The sequence below is a fragment of the Oryzias melastigma genome, linkage group LG16 (genome assembly GCF_002922805.2).
Source record: "Oryzias melastigma strain HK-1 linkage group LG16, ASM292280v2, whole genome shotgun sequence".
In the NCBI taxonomy this organism is placed as follows: domain Eukaryota; kingdom Metazoa; phylum Chordata; class Actinopteri; order Beloniformes; family Adrianichthyidae; genus Oryzias; species Oryzias melastigma.
Genome location: NC_050527.1, coordinates 7,096,721 through 7,111,498, shown reverse-complemented (window position 1 = coordinate 7,111,498; position 14,778 = coordinate 7,096,721). Strand labels below are relative to the sequence as shown.

Here is a 14,778-nt window from a genome sequence, read left to right as displayed (position 1 = left end):
TAACTTCATAGAATTTAAGCATTGTTGTAATCTAAGTGTATGTCTTAAATTTACTTTATATATAATACACAGTTTGAAAGACAACTCAAATAATCTGCAAACGATACAACGTTTGAACTCCTACAAGGAAATTCTGATGACATTTATTTATTCTGCGAGTAACAACGTCACAAAGCAGAAAGAGTTACAGCACAAGTGTGAAAATGAACCAAAAACACTCAAAAAAAACAAAAGGCAGGGGGATAAAAACGACACAAATGTGCAGCCATCAGCCCAGGCACAATATAGAAATCACAGCGGACAGTCAGGGTTTTAGATAAAAATTCAAATTTTAAACATTTTTTTGTCTGAATATAGATAACAAAAGCAGACAGGAAATTATCTGATAAACACATCAAAAAGAGAACAATTTAAGTAAAAAAAAAAATAACAGTAAATATTTTTAACAATTTATTTTAAGAAATTAACTGATAAATGTTAAATAAAGTCATTCATCATAAACAAAGCAAATGACTGAAACTCTAAAATCAGTTTCAGACAGATATTTTTTCTTCTTAATACTAAAGCTGACTCACAACAAGCGCTGGCAGCTTACAGCGATGGCATAAAAGCTTTTATCGATGTTGGTCCCTCTCCTGTGGCGTCACACGATGGCAGTGGAGTCATGTGGGCAGTGAGCGACTGGATCCATGTTAGTCCCGGTTTGATGGGAAGTGCTTACAATCACTGACAGGAACACAAAGGGGGGGTCGGTCGACACAATGTGATATTCTAAGGGATTCTTGGGATTAAAAATTGAAAACTTTTTATGTTCTTTGATTTACTGTATCTTTTCAACCGTTAACGTGATCATTCCAGCAGATTTTGAAGTAGAAAAGCTGCGCTTTTCTACTTCAAAATCTGCTAGAATGATCACGTTAACGGTTGAAAAGTTACAGTATGTTTAAGATTTTGTGTTGAACTTAAAACAGCCTAAATTTAACAGTTTATTCTGTGTCTTCATCTTCAAAAGCTTTAAAAATTACCCTTCCAAACATTCGTTGACCTCATAAAACATAAATTTATCAATGATGAAATTTCACTTGGATTTAAAAGTAACACTTTTTTTCACATAAAATATGACCCTGAATTTTTTTTTTGTCAAAACAAAACTTTTTCTGTCCCAAAAATAAGGTTATTCAATCCACTTTGTCTTCATTTTTTCCCCTCTTCTCTCCGTCTCCTCTCCTGCCTTCTCGCTTCCCTCCCCCTAAGGCCCTCCCCACTACTATGCAGGAGACGGCGATGATGTGGATGATAAAGTAGATGGACATCCAGTAGTTGACGGTGTCGGAGGCGCTCAGCAGCACGAATCCCATGCACATGTAGTCGTAGGCCCTCATCTTCAGGAACCAGTGGACCCAGTCGAAGATGTTCTGCCCGCCGGGACCGAGCTTTGATCGGACGGAGGCCTCCATGGCGGACTCTGCGGCTATGCACAGGGGGATGGTGAGGAAGGAGAGGTAGTAGCCGGGGTGCAGGCCGTGCCAGTATGCACTGATCAGCATGGTCCAGCCGGCCCTGAGAGATCCGGAGAGAAGAGACGTTCAACTTCCTGCTCCAATCATCTTTAGATCTATTGTAAAAGCGCTCCCAGTGTTCTTTTTTTTTTGATTTTGCTGTTTTTAGCCAAAATCAAAGTCATTTTCTAGGATGTAGTTTCTACACAGAGTAAGCCTCCCCTCATTTCCCATCATCCCTTTGTTTACACTCCCTCCTTCTTACTTACAACCTTCACAACCCCAACCTAACTTTTCTGGTGCAACAGGAATGGCGAGCAATATTGGAGAACGAGGAAGACATTAATAAATATCAGAATGGAGCAGACTAGTTTGTACTTAACAGATACAAGCTTTTTCACATTTTTTTTTGTTAATTTCTGATTCACCACAATTTGAATAAAAAAAATTCTCAGAAATAAAGTTTGAATCTTAATTTTCTTAATATATGTCCTCCATCGTCAGAAAAATGAACATGTTGAAAACACCATTTTCATTGGAGTGGCTCTTTACGGTTCATGGAACCTGAATTTACCCTAACAAACCATAAAGGCAGCTCTAACATTGAATAAACTGACATGAATCGCTCTTACGTATTAGAAACAGTTCTCTAACAATGAGCACAGTTTGGTTTCCACCAGGAAGTAACCTGAACCCACACACAACCTGCTATTCAAATATTTATGACAACACATCTATTCACTAATGTGTACAAAAAGAGACAACATCTGACTTTCAACATTATTCCTCCTCCACCAACAATCAAACAATAGTGATCATCCACTGAGCTCCAGTGGAAAGAGACTAACTAAACCCAGACAGGTGAGTTCTTTCACTGACATTTCGTGCTGATTTTTTTCAGCAATGATCCTCTCATGTTTGCTAAATCAGAACCAGAAAATGAGCTTTAGAACATGATCATAGTTTACATTTGTAAGAACTTGTGAACACATTTGCTTATCAGTGTCTTTTCCACAAAATAAACCTGCTAGCATTTCAAGACACTTTCATGCTTGTTCTTGTGAGCTAAAGGTGCATAAAAAAGAACAGTTGTTTCTTCGTTTCTTCTACTTGAAACAGACATTACTTCAAGATTTTTTTATCTTACTGAGAAAGAAAACTTGAAAATAAAAGATAATTCATATGAACAAGTAAAATAGGGCGTCAAATTATCACAATTATCACAAAGAATTACAAAAAAATGGTATTAATCTCATATTTAATCTGTAATTATTGTTGTGTTCTCAAATATAAAGAGAATATTCCAACTGTTTATTTATACGACCATTTCATTTAAACTACTGTTTATATGTGTTAAACTAGAGCAATATAGAAACCCCACAAAATTGTTATTTTGTGGGGTTTTTTTTTGTTTAAATATTTAAGATTAAAAAATTACCCCTTGTTGCTGTAAAAGTAAATATTGGAATTTTGTCATATCAGTAAAAATTCATAGAGCCATTTTTAGATTATATTTTAATATTTTACCTAGAGCTGTTAAATTTTCGTGCTAATCAGCATTAATTACAGTGAATTTAATTATTATTATTTTTATCACTTTTGCGTCGGATGGTTACTGCTGTGTTCTGCACACCTGGAGGAGAATTTTATCCCGTTTAAGAAAAACATAAATATTAAATAAATAATTAAAACTTTAGTCCTGTTATATTTTTACGTTTTTCATTTTGTTATTTGTTCAAGATTGAAACAAATCACCCGTTGGAGGTGTCAAAGTAAAGGTTGTAAGTCTTTTATAATAATATATATTAAAAAATAACTAATAAAGCCACCTTTTTAGTTTTATTTTGAACTTTTACTGTCACAAACTTAAATAAAATACCTCAAAATGAGGCTGTTAACAGCAAATATTGGGTTAAAAAAAATCATTGAAATTAAAATAGATTATTTTGATTAATTAATTACAGGTGATTAATCGCACAAAAAATTAATCGCATAACAGAACTAATCTTACTGAACCACAATGTCCCAAAATAAAATGAAAATACCTCAATATGAGGCTTTTTGCTGAAAATATTAAGTTTGATTAAAAATAAAATTAATTACAAGCCATGATTAATTAGTCACATGACAGCATTAATTATCAGCAACAATTTTCTTTCCATTGAAACTCTTCATTGGTCCAAAAGTATGTGAAGGATCCTTTCACATATAACTCATGTGTGTAATTAACAACGTCCCACAAACCTTAAAGTGTAGGATTTGAAGGGGGCATTGGGGTAGATGTAATGATGCAGCCACCACTGCACCGTCATGTTCCAGTAACGCATGCCGTGCCGGACCTTCACGCAGAAGTCGGTGTTGTAGCAGTCGATGTTCTGGATAGTTTTGAAGTCGTATTTCTCTTCAGTGTTGGGGTCAGGACTACCGATGAGGAGGAGAAGAAAACACATCAACACAAACCAACAAACTCACACAGCGTAAAGATGACATATATACACACACCTGTAGTTGACAGTCGGTCCTCCTCCAGGTTTGGAAAGTGCCTTTTCTGCATAGCAGCCCAGACCTGCGGTGATGCATCCGGCCTCAGCTCCACACCATGCAGCAAAGAAACGCATCCGGAACACAAAAAAGACGGCAACCATGTAGAACATCCTGCAGACGGAGAGAAGAAAACAGAGTTATTAACTCATCCCTTTACAGGCATTAATAATACTTTAAATATTTACAGTTTATAGATACTGTATTACAGACTCAAGGTCCACGTGTCACATTAAACACAATGATAAAGAATTAAAAACACAAAAATAAAAACACTCTTACTCCAAACTGAAAAAAACTCACATAAAATTACCAAGTGTCATAAACTTAAAAAATAAAACAATTGCAGATTTTTTTTTTAAAAAGTAAAGTTTAAAAGAGGCAACCATACCAAACCCTCCAAATGTGGGACTGTTATTTAAAAGTGCCGTATCTTACATTTGTGAGGATTAAAATGATTTTATTATTTTAAGCATTAAGATGATAAATAAAACCATAGATAAAATGTCACTAAAGCTGTCACTAAAATTTTATTAATTGACAAATAAACAATTTTGAGGTTGTGGAAACTTTTAAAATGCCAGATAATGTCTGATTGCAGTGCAGAAAAAGCCATTGTAAATCAGCAAAAGACAATAAATTCAAATTTTTGTCTACTCCAACATTTCTATTGTGGCTTAAAAAAGATTATCCTGAACATTAAAATATTTAAAAACAAAAGAAGAAGTACATAATGAAAAAAACACAGTTCTAAAGGTTTCTCTCCAGAAAATGTGTGCATAAATTCTGTATATAAATTATGTATTTATTGTGACCCTAAAGTCTCCAATTTTGGATGCAAGGTTGAGTTTTATTTTATTATTATTATTATATTCCTCAATTTTCTCTAACAATAATTAGCTTTGCTTGTTTCAAATATAAAACAATTGTTTTACGCACGAAAATTAAAATTTTTTCACAAGCTTTTTTTTTAACAAAAAACAAAATATTTTCTAAAGTAAATTCTAATCATAATCCTGTGATTAATTGATTAATTAGACTGTGAGATATATTCAATAAATGATCCATTTAATCTAAAAAAGCTATAGAACTAAAAATCCTTTCTTCAGCTGTGGTTTATTGAGGAGAGAAGTCCTTCAAAAATACCTGTAGAAAACGTTTTCTTCCAGGAAGTCTTCGGTGCGGACGTAGGCCAAAGGAAAATAATAGTTGAAGCCCAGGAAGAGAGCGCCGTAGACGGGGACCAGCTTGAGGCGCTGCACACAGGGCTCCCAGCCGGGCAGAGCCTGCGGGTTCGGCTGCTTCAGCCAGTCCATGAACGTTTGGAAGCGGAAGAACGGCCCTTTGAGGACATGGAGCGAGGACGCAAAGGAGAAAATTCAGAGGTGAAGACGGACGACGAAACAGACAGAACAAAACAAGACACAAAGTGGCAAAGTGGAGGACAGAGACAAATAAAAATAAAAGGAGGGTGTTGAGAAAAAGAAAGAAAAAGAGGTAAAACATAGGAAGTAGAGAAAACAATATCAACTCACAATGTTGGACAAGTGGCAGAATGTGAGACAAAGAGAGACATCGGTTAAATTCATGCAAACGCAAACGAACCGCCTCAGTACATAAGCAGCTAATAAACATAAATGATTTGAGTTTTGGTCTGTTGACTTACCGGTCATTATACCCATGTAACAGTAGCTGTAGGACAGGACATCGTAGAGGGAGGGCTCCTGGGACAGACCCCCGACGACAGACGACTTGGAAAAAGAGCTGACGTCTTTTTTCTTCTCCATGTGGAAGCTGCGCACCTCATTGGCTAAACTCACCATCTGAGTCAGGAATGAAAAAGAACATTCAAGAGTTATACAAAATGTTAAAAAGAGAGTAGATGGGCTGATTTTTTGTTTTTTTGTAGACCTTGAGTGTGAGGATCAGCTGGATGGCGTTGGCGAACGGGGTTGGTTTGGGCAAATCAAACCAGGTGGACAGACGGAAAAACAGGAGATAAAGAAAGGTCCAGCTGAGACTCAGAGCCGGGGCGAGCCTGTTGAAACACCAGAGGAGAGGGCGGAGTCAGTACGGTATCTGGTTCCGTCGATGAACGAGGAGTCACGAACATCAGTCACACACGGACAATATTTGAGAAAAAAATTACATCAAATAAATATGAAAAATAAGGATTATCATTGGAATTTATTCCCATTTGGCGGGCCAGATTAAATAGTCTAACCCCTGGTTTAAACCAACTGGAGATCAAACATTGATTTTGTGCAAGCCGACCTGTGCTTAAGGTTTTTCTCAGCAAGCCACTTAGATTCTGAGAGAATAACAAAGAAAATCTGTGACTTTTGCTTGAAAATGCCTGACTGTGCCCCCCACCTCCCGCTGCTCTTTATGATGATCCATGTTCCGATCACAGTCACCAGGGAGTGGAGCGTGTGGATCTGGCAGGAGGCGAGGGTGGTGAGGAGTCCCAAGAGAAAGGCTAATCCCTGCTTAGAGGATGGACCTGAAAAGACAGGAAACACACTGAAAGTCACGAAAAAAGACAAACTGTAAAAATGTTCTGGACATGTCACTTTTTACTCTAATAATTTAAAATAACTGATAAATGTGTACTTTTTTCTACAGTTATTCATCTCGTATATAGTCAGTGTCATTTCCAATCAAAAATAAATTTGCTGGTTAAATAAGAGGAACTTTAAGCCAAATTTTGCTTGAAGCAAAGATGAATTTGATGTTTTTTCTGTTTTATGGGTTTGATCCTCTATCTATAAATATGATATAAAAAATATATTCAAGAAAACATTGAGTTTCCAGCGATAATTTACAGGTATTTAAACACAATGTTGGATTGTATGTGTTTTGTTGAGGAAAAACTAACATTTGAAAATGAAAAAAGTGAATTATGAACCTGAGCTAAAGGGGCATAAATTCTCTAATGATTCTTTCATTTACTAAAAAAATGGACAGAATATGTTTGAAAAGGGTGAAAATAGAACTAAATAGAATAGATAAAAATGATAATTATAAACAGAATTACATAAGGCTTTAAATAGGCGTGTCTCCATACCAGTATCTCTAAATTAAGCACTGGTAACAAACCGTTCTGTGCCTGATGTTGGTGAGGGTTAGAATGATTTCATCCTCTGAAGCGTTAAGATACTCACTGAGGTGACGGAAGAGGAACCCTACGGGTATACAGGCAGCAAGAAATCCCAAATACACCAACTCATCCGGCATGGTTTAACTACAAAACAAAGAGATCCACTCCAGTCAAACATAAAACACATTTATAACACAAAGAGATCCGTCCAGCAGGACAGATAAATCTATCCTCTTAGAAAATTAAACTACCTCACAAATCTTGTGATCGTTGCTGTTTGCATGTGAAGAATGTTCTAAACAATATTTTAAATGTTCTATTTTGTTCAGTTCTGCCATATTTTCTTCACATATATTTTTTCCCAACATTTCTTTAAAATCCTGTTTTAGATGAGATCTGCATTTCTGGACTTGTTAACAAACCAGGCTGGACAATAAATGAAGGACTGCTGGTTAGTTTTCATCATGGACCAATTTCCTTATACAGACATTTGTTTAATTTATGCAAATAAAAGGGTTTGTTGTATTTTTCATTTTTCCGTTAAAAGAAAACCCAACAGTAACATTGCTGTAGGACAGTATAGATGAAGCTTAGTCAACATTAGAGATTGGTGCAGAAAAAACAATAAAACACAAGATTTTTTATTTTCGTTCAATGCTGAAGTGTTCAGGAGGGTTGAGTGTCATTGCAGAATAAATATAAATTCATTTCAATTCACAACTCAGTGGTGAATTTGTAAATCACATCAGATGATTAAAGTGAGGATATCACTATCATTTTCATTTAAATGTTAATGTGACGGTTTTAAAGTTTTTCAGCTTTTGTTTTATGTAAAACAAATATGACAAAAGTAATAACACATAATTATTAAATTAATTATTAAATATTTAGAACACACAGCTTAGGGGAGCTTCATTTGGTCTTTTAGACTTTTTTTTGCATTGTTTTGCTTTGATTCTGGAGTTTTACATTTTTATTTAGTCTGTTTTATCTTTGTTATTTATTTTCCATAAAATATAGCAACATTTACAAGTCAGAATTGAGTTTTGTAGACAGTTTCAGGTTTGTTGTGGAATTATTGTATAACATAATTCAAAATATGTGTTAAAAATAAATAAAAAGAAGGAGTAGTTGAAGTAGCAGTAGTCATTTGCCGCAAAAGTCAGTTTTAAAGATAAATGATTCATAACAAATTGTAAAGTAGTAGAAAACATGCTCAAAAATGCACATGGCTACTTCGAGTTCATTCATTTTCTCCTCATGTCAGCACGAAAAATAGAGACTTCACATTACTTTATCTTTAACACCACATCATATCTGTGTATTTCGCAATTTATGCACCATGTGGTGAAATAAACCTTTCAAAAGAAAGGGGAAAATGAACTTCCGGTTTGTTTTAAACCAACATGAGAACACGTTGAGGCGTTAAGTCGTTTTCCCACTAACTGAATAACCAGTTTAAATCCGAACGGCGACCAACGAGCTCAACTAATGTGGCTTCGATTGACCATCGGACCTCCTGCTTCAGAATAAACCACAGACTGACCTTCAGCCACAAAACCCCAATGACCACATCACAGTATTTACCCTTAAAACACCTAAACTCCATCACGAAGCTGTGGAGGAAAAGTTAACGCTATACGTTTACAGGTGCCTGACGGAATTAACACCGCAATGCAACAATTTAAAGGAGCTGCGAAACAACAGTAGGTTAATATTCGAAAACTTACATTTACTCACTAGATTCTACAAACGTGAAGGCGCTCAGTCGAGGAAAAGCACTTTCACCTAACCGCCGCATCTGCACCCACTTCCGTATTGATGCGGTGACGTCATCCCATCAAGTAGGGCTGTACCAATAACCGGGGGGTGTAGATCGTACCACCAACTGTAGTCATCATAGCCATTTAGTTTATAGGGACGTTTTTCCTCTTTTGTAAAAAATAAATAAGATTTATAAATAATTTTTTTAAAAAAGGGGGCAACTTCGTTTCTTTTTGGTCAAACATTTTTTATTGAAGATTTGAACATGGAGGTTTGACAATGCTCCAAAAAACATCCTTTTTAATCTTCTTCCTCGTCGTCAGCTCCTCCAGCTCCACCCTGGCCCTTCTTGGCGTTCTTTCTCTTGACACGGCCTGGACGTCCGCCGCCGTACGGAGACCTCAGGGAGAAGTCGATGTGCTTCTGGCTGTCCAGACGAACCACAAAGGAGGGGATATTCACCACTTGCTTGCGGACACTGTAAAGACAAAATATACAATAAGCTCTAAAATTTATATTGATATCTTATTATGGACCTGCGTTAACAGGATACTGCAGGCTTCATTGACGAGGAATTCTTGACAGCACAGAAAATCTGAAAAGGTGATTTAAATCATCAGCCTGAGTATTTACTGTCACTAGTGGTGTGCGTATGCTGCTGTGGTAACCCTTAAAGAGAGCAGCCAAAAGGCAAAGAAGAAAACACACTGGTGGTGTAGCGAATGCTACAATTGCCCGAGGTGCAATCCCCCGTACCTTACCTGACAGATACAACATAGGCATCATTTGTGCCGCCGTCGGCAGGATTGGCTCTGGGCAATGTCTATAAACAAGGTATACGGCTTTGATGCCGAATTGACCTTGCAGAAATGTTTAAATGATGTCAACGAAGCGCGCTACAGGTTGGTGGTCCTCTGATGGAAGAGGAAGCAGGCATCATTTCTGACAAGTTTCATAAAGATAATCCATGTTTGGTCTACATGAAAACCTACCGGATGTGCCTCTGGCGGATGAGAACGCGGGCGTGGTGAATGCTCTTGGCAAGCCCAAGCTTGAAGACCTGTGTCTGCAGCCTTCTTTCCAAGAAATCCTCAACCTTCAGACCCAGGATGTAATCAAGCTTCATCTTTCCCTCATCCAGCACACCGATCCTCACCAGACGCCTGAGCAAAGCATTTCCTAAAAAAAAATCGAAAGGGAGAAGTTGAAAAAAATGTCTGAACATCTCCAAACCAAAATATGACATTTCAGAGTATATTGGCAAAACTGGCCTCATTGACGAGGAATTCGTGACACCACAGTGAAGTCTGACAAATGATGTTTAAATCATGGGCCATGGAAAACTTTATTCATCCAGTTTGGATACCTTCAAACAGACGCCGGGAGTCTTTCTCATCCAACGTGAGCAGCTCTCTGGCAGCTTTGCGGATCTTAGCCAGAGTGAACTTCACCCTCCACACCTCACGCTTGTTCCTGAGTCCATACTCGCCTGAAACAAAGAAATGTGGAATTAATCTCAAGAAAGCACTAGACCACAAACACCAGAGTGAGACAGACGATCAAAATATGCTGCAGTTAAGTGATGCTAAATGAAATCTTACCAATGAGTTTCAACTCCTGGTCGAGACGAGACTTCTCGAAGGGGCGACGAGGGGTGACATAAGTCTTACTACACACCCAACTCCTTGCAACGGGCATGGTGGCTTTTTTTTGCCTAAACAGGAGCATTGAAGTTGAAGGACAGCACCTTTCAAAATAATACTAATTTCCAACAATTTAAATATCTCTCAAGTCACATTTCTGAAATTTTATTTTGAAAACCGAGTTTTAAAAAGTAAGATAGTGGGAAAAAATACGCCTTACAAATTGTGACCCCCTACCCTAGACCACATTACTAAAACCACTTTGCAAGTACAAATGGAAAAAGACTAAAGAAAACATGTGACAATTGTCAACTATTCGTTTACAATAAGTATTTTGATGCAATTTCATGCACCATAAATGGATAAAAATCCACATTAAAACATTTTAATGCACCCAATAAACCTGAAATTATTTGATTTTAATTACCTATATTCTTTCAAAATGTACTTTTTCGGCTTACTCTCGTTACCCTTTAGCCAAAAGCTAAGTAGCATAGTAGAACTCTTGGTTGCTAATTTTAAATAATAGTTAGTGATAACTGTGTTAGCTCGAAACAAATTTGAAGATTAAATATCACATTGCTAATGTGCTTAAAATTGATAAGACTTGTGTTTAAAATACGGTAAGAAACCCACGTCTCAAGCTATTGTAGGCCTCAGGCGCTACGCACCACGTTGCCTAATGTCACAACTAGCCTTAGCTTAGCAAGAATTAGCAGAGCATCTTTTCTAAATACTCCCTAAATATGATAAACTATCTAAGTCTTAAATGCTTATCTACTTTTTATTTTGTATTTATATTGTAAAACGTGTCTTTCCGTGAGCTAATGAAGTATAAGTCCGCGGCTCATACCTGTGTCGCTCAGGCTCGCACAGTAAAGAGGAAGTTGAAGGAGGCGCTCTTTGTATTTATATGTTTCCTCAAACACTACATGTCCCAAGATGCCACTCTGAAGACAAAGCGGAAGTTAGGGCGGGTGTTTGTCGACCTCTGCTGGTTAAATTAAATCAAGCAGAAAAATGTAAATTACAGCCTTAGCAGTGCGTTGTGAGGTTTTTGCTTGAAATTCAGGCTGTTTTATGTCACAAAAAATTAATAAATAAAGCAATTATAACACAGCGTAATAATATTTTGTAATAAAGAAGTCATGTATCCTAGTTAATTTATTTTCTGCTATGACAGAAATTATTAATTTTGGACAATATGTGTGAAAGTGAGGGAGGTAAGGTGGTAAACTCAGTGAGAAGGGCATGGTGGACTATTTATGTAACATTGTAATGGGACCCTGAGCATGTGTTTCTGTCTGTCAGGGAGCCTGATCAACTGATGGACACACAGAAGCGTAGTTGTTTTCTCTTTCACAGCTCCATGTCCTGTCGTACCGGCAAAATAATCAGTTTAACATTTTCCATGGGCTTTTTTCACCTGTGTGGTGAAACATAGTGCTAGCTGTCTTTATTGGATCATCCTTTTTTTTTTTAATTGGGATTTTGCTTCTTCATCTCAATTGTCTGCTCCCCAGAGTGTAGACAAATCCTTCCTGTTCCCTATCTCCTTTTTCCTTTTCCCCTATCTTCCTGTGTTCCCGGTCACTATCTGCATTTTTTTTTTTTTTTTTTGGGGCTATGCTCTCTTCACCCACTGTGATCCTTCAGCCTTATGGACTCCCCGTCTACCCACAGACAACCACATGCTACCCCAGCATAGTTCAGGTAAACCTCTAAGTCTTTTTCTGTTGTTCCACAACATCAAATGAGTGCAGTTAAAATTCTTCTCAAAACCTTTACCTTCACAGGAAACCTTTAACTTGAATATATCCAGAGTAGCTCAAAGATTACAGGCAACACGGAATATGGGTCAGAACTATAAACCAGTAGTGTGATTATTGTCATTATTTAGTACTGTGTTTTTAAACCCTTCTTAATAATGATTTAAAGCAACTCAACTTAGCTTTTTAATACATAAAATCTTCATTTTATGTCACCAAAACTTTGTAATAACAAAAAACACTCAAAGTAAGGTATTTTATGCAATATTTATTTCTTTAAAAGCACCACTAATTCACCTCTGCTGGATATCAAAGAAGTGTCTTTAGTTATCTTTAGTTCACTGGTATGAATGAAAACAGCAGCAAGTGTCCCTGACATACCACTAATGCCACAACTCCTTTGGTATCTGTATACCTTGTCACTGTGCTTCACACCAGCTGTATTTTTAGTCCCCATATCTGAAGCTGATAATCACAGGAGAAGAATCTGTCGCCTGTCTTACTTTATGCACTCCACTGCACTTCAGAGAAAAGACAAGAACTGCCTTTAAAGACTAAATATGTGCTCAAAAATAAAAAAAATCAGATTCTTTTCAGGAATTTTATTGTGTCCACAGCTGCAAATCAAATCCTGCGGAATGAAATTCCTTTCCGTACTGAAATGGTTGTCTGTTAAGTATCAAAAGATTAAACCTTGATGGGTTTTCAGTTCACTCTAAGAGCAGTTTGATGGTATTTCCCTCCTCAAGTTGCAGCAGCTGCACTTTAGATCATTTCTGACTTTTTCCCGTTTTCCTCACGATCAACAACACCTCAAAAGAACACTGTTACCAAAAGAGCGAGATGACAGAAAGAAGGAGGAACGACATATCTAGTTTCATTTAATAAGTTCAGCTCAAACTCGGAGGAGGCCACATCTGCAGTCCTCATCTTTCTTGTGTAAATCCCGGCGCCGCAGCAGCAGCTGCTGCAGAGGGCACCTGGCTTCAAACAGTCAACCTCTGACCACAAACTGACAGCTGAGAAGGAGGCGAGAGAACAAATGGCAGAAGGAAAAGCCTTGACACTCTGCTGACACCGTGATACCGAATCTGGCCAAAGAAGTCAGCGAGAAGATGGGAGAGGTGACGGTCTTATCCAGCAGACGCCGTTATCATCTCCCATTTGTCCCGTTTTTTATCAGAGAGGATGCAGACACTCTCTGGCTCTTTTCAGCGGGTTTTCCTTTGACAAGTGTTCAGGTTGCAGTGAATAGTGATCTGCAGGGCAGAATCATCAGCTTTTATTGTCCTTTAGTCAGGATTAACATCAATTCAGAAAAGATTTATAGAAACACATGGTTAATTGTTGCATAAATCTAACAGAAGTTATAAGATAAGCTTAAAAAACAGCAGCATTTGCAGAAAATGTTCTACTTTTTCAAAAATTTTAACTAAAATATTATGAACTTGTGGCTAATCAGTCAAAGGGAGTTGAAAATGTAGCATGTGTACATAACTTTTGATCCAAGAAATAGGAGATGGATCTTCACACACGTGGGATCATAAGAGATTAATGTCTGAAGCTCCCTGATCATTTGACATTTAAGGCACACGGATCTTCAGAAAGAAAGAAAGAAGTCAAAGGTTCTAGCTGTTTTCTAATATATTGTGATGGAATACATGTGGGAATCCCTAAGGTTTATTTTATTTTTTCCTGAATCAGGAGTTTTTCCTTACCGGAAGAGAGGATGTAAGGGCAGCGATAACCAGTTTTATTTTGTCCGTTTGGGCCTAAAATATTGTACTAAAACATTGACTAATTTTCTTACTGGTCCACTTTAAGACAGCATCAATGCCAATAATCCAACTGTTTTAATAAGCATTTAAAAGCTGAAATTACATGTACACGTTAAAGAAATGTATTATTGAATATTATTGAATGCGCTAATTTATTTGCCACTCACTTCCTGGTCAGAAGAAAGGACTACTAGAACTCTTGTACATCCAACTCTCGACCTTACTGGAATATTCCATTGCTGCAGAGGGAGGGAAGGGGGGGCATTAACACATTTTTATTAGGTGTTCAGCTAAGAGCCCCAGAGTGTTGGGGGTCCCAGGTAATCGCCTACCTTTACCTAATGGTAAGTCCGCACCTGCTTAGGGATTCATGAAAATCCAAGATTTGCAAATATGTTCAAAATTCAACCTCAGCGTTTTATATGACAAACTCTTATTTTGAAAAGGAATTCCTCAACCCCAAAAGAGAAAGCTGGGATTTACTAGAGCAAGATATTTTGGTGCCATGAATGAAAATCAGTCAACAGAAAACACATAGTGGTTATCGTTAAATGTGTTTTTTTTTTTTCAAGTTTTGTCATTTTCTTTTAACCAAAACTCTGACTGACACTTTTTTAAAGATTCTCTAAATTAGGATTTAACACAATCTAAAGATGAACATGTAAAGTCCCTTTTTTTGCAAAA

At 37.1% G+C, this 14,778-nt stretch overlaps 3 protein-coding genes across 5 annotated transcripts in view; 1 reads left to right on the top strand and 2 right to left on the bottom strand.

Moving 5' to 3' along the window:
* Window positions 1-124: 124 nt before the first annotated feature.
* On the bottom strand, window positions 125-9,010 carry mboat7 (membrane bound O-acyltransferase domain containing 7). 2 transcript variants are annotated; one of them, XM_024267929.2, is made up of 9 exons: window positions 8,881-9,010; window positions 7,205-7,284; window positions 6,414-6,543; window positions 5,952-6,078; window positions 5,707-5,863; window positions 5,187-5,382; window positions 4,002-4,154; window positions 3,744-3,920; window positions 125-1,560 (listed from the first exon to the last, which is right to left on the bottom strand). In XM_024267929.2, the coding sequence occupies exons 2-9, from the start codon at window positions 7,275-7,277 to the stop codon at window positions 1,179-1,181; spliced, it is 1,395 nt and encodes a 464-aa protein (XP_024123697.1). In that variant the 5' UTR covers window positions 7,278-7,284; window positions 8,881-9,010; the 3' UTR covers window positions 125-1,178. The 2 variants fall into 2 exon arrangements, with proteins under 2 accessions (XP_024123697.1, XP_024123696.1); XM_024267928.2 differs by having other exon boundaries at window positions 8,871-8,989.
* A 116-nt stretch (window positions 9,011-9,126) lies between these two features.
* rps9 (ribosomal protein S9) lies at window positions 9,127-11,518 on the bottom strand. Its single transcript, XM_024267173.2, has 5 exons — window positions 11,401-11,518; window positions 10,506-10,618; window positions 10,271-10,393; window positions 9,897-10,083; window positions 9,127-9,382 (listed from the first exon to the last, which is right to left on the bottom strand). The coding sequence occupies exons 2-5, from the start codon at window positions 10,600-10,602 to the stop codon at window positions 9,205-9,207; spliced, it is 585 nt and encodes a 194-aa protein (XP_024122941.1). The 5' UTR covers window positions 10,603-10,618; window positions 11,401-11,518; the 3' UTR covers window positions 9,127-9,204.
* Window positions 11,519-11,652: 134 nt separating this feature from the next.
* Window positions 11,653-14,778, top strand: part of rbfox1l (RNA binding fox-1 homolog 1, like) — a 13,381-nt gene continuing 10,255 nt past the window's right edge. The window contains exon 1 of one of the 2 annotated variants that reach the window (XM_024267289.2): window positions 11,653-12,260. In XM_024267289.2, the coding sequence (XP_024123057.1) occupies window positions 12,174-12,260 (87 nt within the window). In that variant the 5' untranslated portion in view covers window positions 11,653-12,173. The remainder of the gene's footprint in view (window positions 12,261-14,778) is intronic. The other variant, XM_036216104.1, reaches the window with a different exon arrangement.

Coding starts and splice junctions, on each gene's coding strand:
- mboat7 (XM_024267929.2), bottom strand. CDS start 7,277: ATGCCGGATGAGTTGGTGTATTTGGGATTTCTTGCTGCCTGTATACCC. Junction 6,544..7,204: donor GTTCCTCTTCCGTCACCTCA/GTGAGTATCTTA, acceptor CTGTCTTTTCAG/GTCCATCCTCTAAGCAGGGA. Junction 1,561..3,743: donor TTCAAATCCTACACTTTAAG/GTTTGTGGGACG, acceptor CGGATCTCTCAG/GGCCGGCTGGACCATGCTGA.
- rps9 (XM_024267173.2), bottom strand. CDS start 10,602: ATGCCCGTTGCAAGGAGTTGGGTGTGTAGTAAGACTTATGTCACCCCT. Junction 10,394..10,505: donor CCAGGAGTTGAAACTCATTG/GTAAGATTTCAT, acceptor TCTTTGTTTCAG/GCGAGTATGGACTCAGGAAC. Junction 10,084..10,270: donor CTCCCGGCGTCTGTTTGAAG/GTATCCAAACTG, acceptor ATTTTTTTTTAG/GAAATGCTTTGCTCAGGCGT.